Raw genomic sequence first — 13,768 nt, forward strand, 5'->3', positions numbered from 1 at the left:
GGCTGGAGGAGGGACCAGATTTGTGTGGTTCATTGTCAGCCTGCTCGTTCCGTGGCATTTGGAGAGAGCCAGGCGGTTTCCAGGGGTGTGCAAGGCAGGAAGGCACATCCTCTGGGCTGCTGAGGTGCTTTTGTGAAGTGAGTTTGAGTCCAAGGGACAGCTGATCCTGCCGTGGGGGGGCTGATGGATGTTTGCTGGTTCCCAGGGACAGCTGTGCCTGCAGGATTCTTGTGTCCCCTGGAGCACCCACACCCTGGGCACTGGCCCTGTGCTCTGGGTGCCTGCTTGTCCACGGGAGCTGCACTCTGAGCTCCCATGTTCCTCCTCTTCCTCCCTGCGGGATTCCAGTGCTGGGCAGGGAGGTGAAGGATGATCCCTGCATGTCCCACAGACACATCCCAAATGCTTCAGGGTGTCAAGAGCTTGAAGAAAGTCACACACAGCCAAATTCCAGGGGCTCAGCTCATTTCCCTGAACTTGCTCCAGACATGGCTGCAAAGTGGGTTTTTTTCAGTATTCCCCAGCAAATTTTAAGAACAGTTTCAAAACCATTTGATCACTCCATGGGGTGACATGGAGTACATCCTTGCAGCACTGTTCACTTCTTGCTGTGCTTGGTTGGATGACAGAGGGAAGCGTTTCTGGGCTAGTTCTTTCCCAAACTGGTTGATGCTAAACATATTACTGCAAAAGCACAGCTGCTGCCCCTTAGTCATGGGTTACAGTCTTTTCTTAGCCAAGTTTTAAGAGTTTGTTTTCTGTTTCTCATATACAGCCAGTTGAAAACGAAATAAAATCTCTCTCTTTTTTTCTTTTTTTGCAATATGTGTCTATAGTTAGTACACAGTGACAGATGATTGATGATTTCTTTAGTTGCAAATATTGTAATTCTCTTGTTCTCCTGTTTCCTACAAGCACTGACTGATATTCCAGAAGGACAGATAAGCATGTTGAATTCCTGCTCCCACTTTGTCAATAGAAGCATTTTCAAAAACCAGTCTGCATAACTCTTGATGGCTTTTTTGTTTATATGCTTGCTAGCAAGAACTCACCTGCTCTGGGAATTATTTTCTAAAATATTTGACCTCTGGATTTCCATGTTCATTGGCTTTCATGTTCCCCAGACCTGCTCTGAGCAGATTTCAGTGTGGTGATTAAAATTCCTTTGTAATTAGGAGCATTTCTATAATATCCTTGTGCTGGGGTATGTAAAGGAGGGATAACAGGTGAAAACAATTATTTCAGCCGTTGATAGCAGCCAAAATGCAAAGATGACTTCAAGGTTAATGATGTCCTCTATGGTCCCAACTGCCTCAAATTATTGGAAAATCTTCAGAGGTCTCCACACTTTTTAAAGAACCTGAATTATGTCAAGATTCAGTGGAGAAAAAATAGTACAATCTTCAGGAAGAAATAATTCCTGTCATTTATTCAGACTCTTTAAAAATTTTATGCAATGAATCCCAATTTTATGCAATGAATCCCAATGAATATTGTGGAATATTTGCTTCAGTTTTAGAATGGTTTTATTTGGGGAAAGCAGTGAAATACACTGGTTTCAACCACTGCTGTCTCATCACTGCTGTCATAACTTTTCTTTTTCCTATTTAAATCTGCATTCTGAGGGGGCTTAACACACCAGTCATCTTATTCATACTCTGCAGTGAACTTGGACTTTTCTTCATGCCTTTGTAGGTCTCCCAAAGAGGAGCTGGTAGCACAAACTTCAAGTTGCTCTGCCATAGTTTCTTTTGACAGATCTTTTTCCCCTGAGTAGCTCCCAGGAGCAAAATGTCAGTGTAATTTGGTCCCAGCCATGAATACCCAGTTGGCAACCTGTGAGGTCCCTCTTACTGAACCTTAGGAGCTCTACGTGTCAAAACCCACTTGGCCTGAAATGCATTAAGATGTCAAGGACAATTATCCTGCTGCATTTCCTATTCATTAATCACAGCTCTGGCTTTCTGAAACCCCTACGCCAGCAATTACAAACAAGATTGATGTGGGCTTAACCAGCATTCTGAGGAGTATGCACGCACAAAATATCACTTTTTTTCTTTTAACCTAAATCACTGTACTTTGAAGCAAAACAAGCCATCTATTTAGAGCATCTGTACACCAGTATCCAATCCTCAGCCTTGTAAGTGGATGCCAAATTGCCTACAAAATTCTGGAAGAAAAAATGTGAAAGTCTTTAAAGTCGTTTTTGAGTCACTTATGACTCCCTCAGTCTGACACTTATGGGAGAGGGCAATTTAGTCTTTTCCTGGCAAGGTCTATTCCCAAAACAGTTCCCATCTAATGGCTCCATCTGACTTTGGGAGTTGATCAGCTAATTAGCTCCCTCAGCCTGTGAACAGAGAGCATCATTTTGGGAACCTGGTTTTGGTGTTTTCCTGGAAATGACATAACTTGGCTTTTTTAGCTCACACCATCCTGGTGAGTCTGGGAACAAGCAAGAGAGAGAAGCCTGAGGAGGAGCCTGCAGAGAGCACTCAGCAGCAGGGCAGGGGCAAGGCAGAGCTCCAGCCAGCCCTTCTGCTGCTCAGGTGATGGCATTGTGACTGTCCTCCCATTCATCTCCCCTCAGGCATTAAGGCTGCTGATGGTGCCAGTGCAGATGATTGAGTACATCTCTTGTGCTTGTGTTCCTAACGAAAAAAGCAGCAGAGCTCAGCCTGTCCCACATGCAGGAGGGCACAGCCCCTGTCCCAGCACCTCTGCAAGCAGTTCTGCGCAGCAGCAGTGGGATCAAAGCTGGGACACCAAGAAATCACCCCTCCCTCCATATTGCAGTGTGTCTCTAATTAATTTTTCACCTCTGACTCAAGGGGGTGACTAATTCTGCAGTGCCACCCTGATCAATGCACATGTGTATTTGCGCACGCGTTCATCACATGCAGAGAGCCAGAAGTGGACAAGGACAATAAGAAAATTAAAGAAATGTATTTCATTAGTAATCTAAAAGCACCTTCTTTTCTCCCAGATGAGCAAATTGACTTTTCTAGTAGTAAGACTTCTTTAAGAAGCTGACCAGCCAGTTCCTTCCTGATCTGCTGAAAATTCATTGTTCAGAATTTGTTTTTCCCTATGAGCTGTGATTTGAGAAGAAGTAGCCTATCCAGTGATTACTGAGTCCATGAAAATTAGGACTGGGTGAACAATTCTGTATAAAATTTAGAGCTGGTTGACAAATACTTTTTAATATATTTTACAAATTTTTTTCATTTATCCATTATTCAGGATATGTTTTTCCATTACTCTGGTAGCTTTCTTGCAAGTGAGCTGTTGTTAATATGATTATTTGTCTCCCTGGGTGGTAACTGCAGGATATGGCCAGCTCAGAACCTGTGAGAAAAGCAAGTTCACACCATTGTTGGGGAACTGGTGCCTCTCCTGAGTTGGACATTTCCTCCCAGAGGGAAGATATTTTTCCTGAGCTGTCTGCCATATTCATACATAGGCAGAATTCCTCTTTCCCATCTAGGTGTCTTCCTCTGATGAGCTTCTCCTGTTTCTCTCCTGTTCCAGGGGTTCATGGACATTGACCTGACCAAATTCAGAGAGAGTGGAGCCAATGTCACTGGCTTCCAGTTGGTGAATTACACAGATACTGTTCCTGCCAGGATCATGCAACAGTGGAGGCAAAATGATGCCAGAGAGCACCCACGTGTGGACTGGAAGAGACCAAAGGCAAGTGGTATTAAAAAAATACATTTCATTTGGTTCCATCTGGCTCAGTTCAAGTTCTGCTCCCCTCTTTGTGATCACACATGGCTCTTTATTCTCACTTGAGGAACTCAGTATAATTGTGAACATTAGCTGTTCCATTTGCCTTAACATTATCTGAATTTTACTAGGCTGCAGTTACTGCCTCTTAAGAAACACAAAATTTAATGTATTCACTCACTCTCCCAGTTTTCACCCCCTCAAAGCTAAGAGTTAAATATCTCATAATGTTCAGTATATAAAAAACAAAAAGTCTCTGTAAGTCCTTAACCTTTGACTTGTTTACAAGACATCCAGTGATAATAAAGTCTTTCCAGATATTCTTTTTGAGAATTTCAAATCAGTGTGTACAACAGAGGGAAAAAGTATTTTAATTCCTGACACAGAAGGCCCTGAAGCTGTTGAGGGATGAGTGGAGGGAGAGGTTGTTTTTCTCTGTTTAATATTTGAAAATGAATAAATTTGTGACAAACACTCTGCCATAGAAATGTTAGCTTTGGGATTAGTTTAAGAATGTTGAAAACAACTAAATCAGTGGGTGATCACAGAAAAAAAGAGTTAACTCTAATGGTTATTGCCAAGTTTTACACTGCTTTCTGTACAAGTTTCTGCTTGAATAAACTCTTGTTTTGCAGAATTTTTTGCCAATTGAGATGGAATTTTCTGGTCTCCATCCGTGACCAGAAAACGTCCCTTGTTTGATTTCATGTAGCTTACATTTGCACAGTATAATGTGCTCCTTAAAAGTTCAGGTCAATGCTTCTGATTAAACACAAATGCTTGGGTAAAAGGTGAAGAACTTTTAGGGCTGAGTCTTCTTCAGGGAGTAAAATCAGGAGCTTCTCCTTCACTTCCCAGCTGTGAAAGTCAAAACCAACTTTTAGGAGTCAACAGGGCAGTGGAGATTACAGGGAGCAAGATGCTGTTGAACTTCATAGACAGGTGGTGAGGACAGAGTGTTGCCTTTTTCTTAACCTGGAAATTAAACTTGAGATACTTTTAGTAAGGAGGTGATATAAGGGTGGATTTTTATTTAAAGGCTTTTAGGGGTAGTTATGAAAAGATGTCCACAGAAGCCTAACCCCACAGGGATAAGTACATTTTTATAGGTTTTAGGGAATTAACATAATTGATTAAAAGCACTAATTAGGAGGACAAGTAGTGATGTAATTTCTTCTTGAGTCAAGTTTTGTTTTGGAGTCTTTCCCTTGGCATTAGCTGTGCTCTGTCCATAAAAGTGTATCTTGAAGAGTTGTTCTCAACCTTGGTTCCCAGGAAGAACCAAGGTAGCACAGGAGCTGTTGCTCTCAATTTTAGTTCCCTGGAAGGACCAAGGGAGCACAGGGGCTTTGTACTTCTTGGGACTTAGAGCTCTGAATTCATTTTGGTTTTTTGCCTAGGGGGCTATGGAAAATTACCAGGAAAATTAGCCACTCACATTATAGGCTGCAGAACTACAAATACATGTGCAAAGAATACAGGGAACATATAAAATAATAAAAAACAAAAAGGTAAAAACCAAAGGGCATCAGAGCAAGCCAGCTGGAGGGTTACCCCGAGTGCCCTTTCTGTTTCCAGTACACGTCGGCGCTCACCTATGACGGCGTGCGGGTGATGGCCGAGGCCTTCCAGAACCTTCGGCGGCAGCGCATCGACATCTCCCGCCGCGGCAACGCCGGCGACTGCCTGGCCAACCCCGCCGTGCCCTGGGGACAGGGCATCGACATCCAGAGAGCCCTGCAGCAGGTTGGCAACCAGCCCGGGGGGTGTGGGTGTGCTGGGGGCACGCTGGGCACAGCCTGAGTGGGGCAGGATGGGTGGGCAGCAGCAGAATCACCAACACGAGTCCCTCAGGATGAGGAGGAGCTGATCCTTCTGGAGAAGAGAGGTCTGAAAAGCTCAGGGGTGCTTCCAGCAAACTGCTTTTCCTGGTACCATCTGATGTGTTCTTGTGTCCTGGTTTAGGGCAAATTTGGGAGAAAACCTCCAAAAGGGGGCCCCTCCAGAAAGCAAACCCACACAGCCCCTCTCATCAACCGGTTCGGGAAGGATTCCTTGGAAAGAAGTGAAAAGAGCCTGTTTATTTAACAGGCACAGCACCCCCAGCACACAAAATGAACAATACCAGATGACACCACTCTTCCACCACTCTGAAATAGATGACAAACTCAGAAAGTCTCTCCTGGGGGCGGTCGCTCTGTTATCAGTTCGTCCTGTGCTGAGGCAGCTGCTGCAGCCACAAGGTGCAAACTCTCAGTGTTTCCCAGGTTCCAGTCCAGAGCAGGTTCGAGTGGTTCCAAAAAAGGGAAAGGAAAAACAGTCCGGGGAAAATTTGGACTGCTTAGCTAAACTACCTAATGAGCAGAAGCAAAAAAGCAGGAGCAAAGCAGGAGCAAAGCAGAAGCAAGAGCAAAGTGAAAAGCCAAGCAAAAAGCAAAAGCAGCACCATGTACTGCCCTGTCTCTGTGTGTCCCGCCAGCCATGGGGGAGCAGCTGATAGCAAAACAAAAACAAAACTTTCGCTCTTCAGAGCCAGTCTTGAAGGCGCAGAACATGATACCCAGCATAGACAGAACACACAAATGGGGATACAAGCATCATAACATCACCCTAGGACACCTTGCCTGTTGTGATTTCTGTTGTTGTTCTAAAGTCAAAATATTGTCCCATAAAATCAAGGGTCCCTATCCTTATGTTCCGGTCCCTAAGACACAGACCTGCTCAGACTGTATTTTCTGCAGATTATTTGACTCTCTGTGAACTCAGCTTTAGTTCCAGCCTGCTAATGAATGCATGTGAATTTTGCCTTATGTGTTGGCTGTCACCAAAATGTTCTCAAAGTGCAGATTATAGCTTGTTTCATACTGTGAGGGCTCATAAAAGTCTTAAGAGCAGCCATTTAGATAGTTTATTCCTCAAATCTGATAGTCTTGCTTTTTTCCTCCTGCATAAAATTTAGATTTTTGAATAAACAAAAATACAATGTGAAACTTACAGCAAGAGAGAAAAATAATTCACTCTTATCACAGACTTACCAAGGTAGAATATTTTAAAATTTCATTAAATTTCAAGACTGACATTTACTTCTAGCACTTTTCTTTCTTTTCCTGACAGAAATAGATGGATTCCTTGCAAATACTGCTAGTTCAGTGTTATCCAAATATAGCTTATCCCATCTTCTTTCCTTAACTGTGAAGAAGCCAAAAAAACGCACCATTTATGTGGTTCATTTGTATAATATGTAAAGTTCCTCAAGTATTTTGTTTTGATTTGGTTTTGGCTTACTGGTAAACAACAATTCCTTTAAAACCAAATCTTGCATCTGATTTGATTTTATTGCTTGGATTCAATTTGTTCCCAAGCCTGTCACCGACTTTCTGCATGACCTTGGGCAAACCACTGTCATAGCTTCTCCAAGCCCTTATAATAAAATCAGCCTCCCTGATGCATTAGGGAGATAGGTTACCTAATAAACATGAAATACTTGGAAGTCTTCTGATGAGCAATAGCTGCTCCAGCATTTTTCTTTATTGAATTTATGAGAATAAGATATCAAAATTAGACAGCTAGAAAATACAATTGTTCTTTGCGTGTTGGAAAATCTCCTCTGACGTTTCCTTATATCTTCATTAAAACAATTTCAAAAGTCTTAATTTTTTCAGCTGGAGTGATTTTGGGTAAAGAACACAAAGTCCCATTTGCAAAAGTTGCTTCTTTACAGATGAAAAATAATAATTTTTAAAAGGCTTGACCAGTTCAGTTGTGATGATCAAAATAAAAGACTGAAACAGGCAGGGCAAGAAGCCTCCTAGCAAAAAATTTAAGTATGAATTTGATAATCTTGCAGTATTTAGTAATGCAGCAAGAAAGAGGCAGATGGAAATAGAATAACTTACGATAAAATTGAAGGTTTGAGTTATCCTTTCTTTAAAGACTCACAATTAAGGCAATTCTTACAGCTGTTCACAGTGTGCTTTCTCTTCCCCTCCCATTTGTTAATGCCTAAAATTTTATAAGCTTTTTAAAACCAAAAGGTTTCTCTACTTGCTTCTACTCAAACATCTGGATTAAGCTCTCAAATTGCCTTATTCCTGTTTAGTGTAGGAAGGAACCACAGAACCATAAAAACATTTAGGCTGGAAAATCTAAGATCATTGAGTCCAAACATCATCCCAGCATTTCCAAGTTCAGTAAAACACTAAACCATGTCCCCAGCACTGCCATATCCACACATCTTTTAAATCCCTCCAGAAATGGTGACTCCACCACTTATCTGCCTCGACAGCCCATCCAATGCTTGACAACCCTTTTGGAGAAGAAATTTTTTCCTAATGTCCCATCTAAACCTCCCCTGGCACAACTTGAGGCCATTTCCTCCTGTCCTGTTGTTCTCTCTGGGGGAATAGACTGACCCCCACCTGACGAGGATTCATGGATGGCAGGAACAAAGATGAAAAGAAATAGGAAGCATTCTTCATTTTTTTTAAAAACAGAAATCTGGCATGTTCCAGGAGAATGTATGTTTTTATTAAACATAATTACGTTTTTTCTTTTTATGCAGGAAAAAGCCCACAAAATATTGCTTAAAACCACTGCACTAAGGTTTCGATTTTACTTTGAAAAGGTTATGATAATTTTAAACAAATTATTTTTTTATCATTATGTGGTCAGCACATCTAATAAGCAGAAAGTTGGTCCCTAACTGCTGACTAACCCTGTAAAACAGAAGACCACAACAGCATCCTTCTGCTCCAGATGTCCCAGCAAAGAACCAAATGCCCATTCTTGTCTTACACACAAATGTGCTTAAAGGTCTCCAGTTGACTTGAGTAGTGCTTAGCACTGTTGAAGTCAGTCCTTACTGTACTTTGCACTGCAATTTTGCATTTTGCTTTGCAGTTTTGCATTTAGCATTTACCTTCAGAAAGGTTGGCAGAAAAGTTGTGCTGCCTCCTGGAGCATGGATAGCAGAGATCCCTTTTGCTATTTCAGTGCCACATGGATATCACAGGATTAAGGTTTCATTCACTCAGACAGAAGAATTTGATGCTGTAAACCTGCCTTTCAGTGCATACAAAGCTACAAAGCACAAGCACCTGTGACCTGAGCTTCAGAATTGGTCAGAACCTGAAAGGAAAATGAAAGGAGACATGAAAAAAGCAGGCTTGGGGGTGCTTAAGACAATGGTGCTTTTTCAGCCCATCTATTTTTTATGAGTATGTTGTGTCTTGTGAAAAGGGAAAAGCGTGTTTGTCCAAATGTCACCAGGAATACCTCTTGATTTGCTTCAGAAAATGCTGGCAGATGCTCATTTTCATGACAAACCTTTGTTGTAACAGCTGGAAAACAAACACGGCTTAACCAGATTAACAACAAATTTCCTCTGTAATGATACAGCCTCATTTCTTCACCATGGCTCTTTATTCTGAGGATCTCAGGGTATTTTAAAAGGCTGTTAAATACCTGTCCCCATTTTTCATGTGGGAAGACTTCAGTTGCAGGGACAAGAGGTTTGTCCAAAGCAAGTGGAAAGGCAGAAAAAGAGCACTTCTCTGGTGGTCTCCATAGAAACCCAAATCTGCACTAATTTTTCCTTGTTCCTGGTCCCCACTGCCTGGTCCCCACAGAGTGTGTGATTCTATTCAGGAGCCCTTCTCCATTTCAGGCTGGGCACTTTTGCAGCAAGGGAAGTTGAGGATGTGGGATGTGATGTGAGCATCACTTCAGCTCGGCTGTGTTATCAGCAGAGATTTACTGTTCAAAGTTTCCTATGCAAATGTCAATACTAAATTGTTAGATTTTATTAATCTGGTGCAGAGGTAATTAAATTTCCTTGATAACTTATAGACTTCTCTCTATACAAAATAACGGCTGGGAGCTGTGGCTATGGTTTCATGTTTCCTCCTGATTTACAATTCCTGATTTGAGCTGACAAATTCTTTACCAAATCCCGACTCCAGGTCAGATTTAGAAAATACAAAACCCTGCAAACTGAAGGAGTTCAGAGCTGATTTAGCTTACTGTCACATCCCAAGAGGTGATGGGCTCACATTGGTGATGTAGCTCTTAGGCTGCTCTATGTTTTAAACCACTGAGTTTTAAGAGAAAGGGTTTTTTAATGAAAGAGTCAGCTAAGAGGATGGCTGTGCCCACGGCCAGGCATGCTGTAGAGAGTGAGCCTTAGTGACAAACCAGTTTCAGGCAGATATGCTGCCTTCCCTGCATGGAATTGAGAGTAATGACTGCACTCAGCACCCTTCTTCCCCTCCCCTCTCACTGCTGCTGAATCACCACTGCATGAGAAGCTGACCAATTTGCTGTCTTCATTGCTATTTGTGTATTTAAGGTCCGTTTTGAAGGATTGTCTGGCAACGTGCAGTTTAACGAGAAAGGACGCAGGACCAACTACACCCTCCATGTGATTGAGATGAAGCACGATGGGATCAGAAAGGTAAAGCAGACAGTGACCCCACATTCTGTGTCAGGTTCCAGCCCATGTTGGAGTGGCAGGGTCTCAGCAGGGATTCCTGTTCATGAAAGTTTGTTTGTAGAGGCACAACAAGGGCATCCCCAGCTCTAGGCATGAGCAAAGCCAAGCACTAGGGAGAACTTGGGGTATTGCTAACAAAATACAACATTTGGAAGGTGTTATCAAGAGCAACAAGGGCATCTCAGGTGTGGCAAAAAATTTTCCAGGATGCTAAAACTTGGTCAGCTCACCTTTGCTATTGGTACAGTGTGTTGGTGCAGGCCCAGCTCTAGGTCTGGCTTTGCCCTTCCACTATTCCAAGGATAAACAAAGGCAGAGCCAGGCAGAAGCTGCTTGCCCCAACCATTGTAAGTGAACCCTTTATGTTGACCTAATTCTGCTCTCCTTGAAGTGACAAAAGCTTTAGCACTAACCACGTCCCAATAGCTACACAGACCTTTGTGCTCTTCTGAAGTCTTGATCCCTTTCTGTATCCCAGGCTCTTTGAAAAATCTGGCCTTATTCAGAGATGCCATGCCCTTGAAACATGAATCCTTTTGAAAATGTGGCTCTAGGTGCTTATGTCCCACTTTAGATACCATGTATTTGAAGAACAGAGATTAACTCAGTTATTCCTTGATAAAGGAGAGTTACTACGTATTTTGGAAAGGGGCATTCTCTGCATCTCCTCAGTCCCCTGAAAGATAAAAAACTTGTTTGAAACTAAAAAATGTAAATAATGAAAGTTCCATATTTACAGCCCCTATCTCAAATTTATGCTTACATATAAGAGCAGCAGGTGTGAGATCAAAGCCCCCCACAGTCAAGCGAAAAAAGGCAAATTTTCTTTGACAAATAAAATAAATGTCATTTTGAAGATGTACAAAGCAGTCGTCCTCCACTGCCAAGTATTCATAAGAGGACAAAGGCAGCATCATGCCCAGTTTGGGTCTCTGAACTTCAATAAGTTGGCAGTCTGGAGAGAGTCTAGAGGAGATGAAATTGAGTGGCTGAGTGTATTGATTTTTCTATGTATTTACCATCAGAAATAATATTTGTTTGGAAGACATGTACATCATTGCCATGATGCATATTGTATTCCAGATCCAGCAGGTGAGAGGTGCAAAGCAAACATCCATGTGTCCACTTTAGTTGCCCTAGGGCAGAGCTTTGAAAGCCCTTTCCTCACTTTCCATTCTTTTTGTCTGTGCAATGAAGAGTGATTAGAAGCCTGCAGAGATTTTTTTTTCTCCTCAGCTGTCATGATCTCTAATCTGCCATCATCAGGTTCCTGGTCCTGCCCTGGTTAATACATTTTCCCATTTATGATAAGAAATTCCTTTCATATGAGCAGAGCTCAGGCAGCTTCATACTTACATGAGGTGATGGAAAACCTCTTATAAAATCAAGCCCTCCAAGTGGATAACCTCAAGCATGATCTTCCTAGAGATATTTGCTGGCACTCTGCTTTACCTGCAAGGAGTGATAGAGCTGCCCAAATCCCTGATTATTATTAAGCAGAATTTAACCTCAGAATTTTTCCCTTTGTAAATGTTCAGTTTATTCATAACCCCAAACTTTTTGACACTGGCACAGGAATGGGGGGGAAGTTCTGACTTGATTTTTTTTGTCCTGGTGTCTCAAGATGTCCCAAAGTCAGTCCTGTATTCATGCAAGCTTTCAGCTGCAGGATAATTTTTCATCACCCTGTAGCACCTGCACCTGCAGCAGGCAAACTCACCATTAGAATAATTTTGGAAGTCACACAGGGAAAGTGTGAAGTTTCTTTGTAGGAATGGCAATAATCACCAGTACAATGTGATAAATGTGTTTGCACGCATAAAAGCACTGTACTACTGTAGCACACCATGCACATTATTATTTTCAGGCTGGAGGCACAGTGGGATGAGGAATTTCCCCATCCCCCTCATCAAAGACATGAAAAATCAGGAGAGGAGATTTCTGGCTGGGTATGAACATGCAGAGAAGGCTGATCCGGTTTGGATGACCCTGTCACTGTACCTTGGCTAATATTCCAAAGACATATTAATTCTGGTTTTGTATTGAGCAGATTGGTTATTGGAATGAGGATGAGAAGCTGGTCCCAATAGCTGTAGATGCTCAAAGTGGCAATGAGTCTACAAGCCTGCAGAACAGGACCTACATTGTCACAACTATCCTGGTAAGTGCCATGATCTCCCTGATGTGCAGGCTCCCTCTTCCCACTCATGAGCCCTTCTTTGTATTATATAATTTTTATAATGGCAATAATAACAATAATAATAATAATAATAATAATAATAATAATAATAGCACTTACTCTTTCCTGCCAGCTCCATAAAGGTATCTTCAAATTGCTGTGGCTAATTAAATAGGTATTAAAGAGCTCTCATGATTAAGTGTCAAAAATACAAAAGATTGTGACAAGATAGTAGAGGCATCAACACAGGCAAATCGGGAACATTGTACCTGTGGTTTGTATTTATCCCAGAGAATAGGGGCTGCAGTTTTGGGAAGGATAAGCTGTTTTGTTCAGAGAGATGAATCATTGCTTTAAAAGCAAATCTCCACTGTAATCACAAAGGAATAATAGGTAGCCCACAAAGTATGGTATCATGTATTGTGTCATTGTATACACTTACCCTGCAGAAACGTGAAATATTACTAATTTGTTTGTTGATTGCTTACTGGGAGTCTGCAGAGAAGGCACAATACCCAAACTGGGTTAAACACTTTAAGGCTCTCTCCTGTCCAGCAGATTTGATTCTCCCTGTGCCCACACAGGCAAGCATGCCTTTAAAAATTCACAGCTCAGATACATTAAATACCCCTTACAGAATTACACTGAAAGGTTTGTTGCCCAAATCCCTCCAGCTACTCCATTCCCCTCAGGTCCATCACTGCAGGAGCTGCACACAGATTCTGCATGAATAAAAAGAATATGCCACAATAAAAAACAAATCAGACTTTGTACCTTCTAGAATAAGCCCACGGCGTGTTGGCTGTGTGTGTTGTTGGCACAGCAACACAAAGCCAGAGCTTTGCAGGGCAACCAAAAGCTGGTGTGCACCTCTGGGACTAGGAGTGGGGCTCACTGCTGCTCTTCTGTGTGCCAGGAGGACCCGTACGTGATGCTCAAGAAGAACGCCAACCAGTTTGAGGGCAACGAGAGGTACGAGGGCTACTGCGTGGAGCTGGCTGCCGAGATTGCCAAGCATGTGGGCTACCACTACCGGCTGGAGATCGTGCGCGACGGCAAGTACGGCGCGCGGGACCCCGACACCAAGACCTGGAACGGCATGGTGGGAGAGCTCGTCTATGGGGTGAGTTTCCAACTTCAGCATCCCTCTGGCAGTCCAGGATGCCCAGGACCCCTGCCAGGGGGCTCAGAAGCCCTGGCACAGAGCCCAGAACACCTGTGGGTTTGATTATGACCCGTGGAGCAAATTACCAACCTTGTATGAAGATCAGCAAGCCACAACAGTTTAGGTAGAATGATAGTGAATTTATCATGGGGTGGAAAAGTAGATTTTTGAGGTTTTTGGTATGGGGGTTCAGGAGGCAAGATGG

At 42.6% G+C, this 13,768-nt stretch overlaps 1 protein-coding gene across 3 annotated transcripts in view; it reads left to right on the top strand.

Moving 5' to 3' along the window:
- The window catches only part of GRIA1 (glutamate ionotropic receptor AMPA type subunit 1), a 120,591-nt gene that overhangs the window by 69,681 nt on the left and 37,142 nt on the right, over positions 1-13,768 (top strand). For all 3 annotated transcript variants that reach the window (XM_030957187.1, XM_030957186.1, XM_030957185.1), the window contains exons 6-10: positions 3,532-3,693; positions 5,308-5,475; positions 10,076-10,180; positions 12,270-12,380; positions 13,315-13,521. In XM_030957187.1, the coding sequence (XP_030813047.1) occupies positions 3,532-3,693; positions 5,308-5,475; positions 10,076-10,180; positions 12,270-12,380; positions 13,315-13,521 (753 nt within the window). The remainder of the gene's footprint in view (positions 1-3,531; positions 3,694-5,307; positions 5,476-10,075; positions 10,181-12,269; positions 12,381-13,314; positions 13,522-13,768) is intronic.

This window comes from Camarhynchus parvulus, chromosome 13 (assembly GCF_901933205.1).
Source record: "Camarhynchus parvulus chromosome 13, STF_HiC, whole genome shotgun sequence".
Taxonomy (NCBI): Eukaryota; Metazoa; Chordata; class Aves; order Passeriformes; family Thraupidae; genus Camarhynchus; species Camarhynchus parvulus.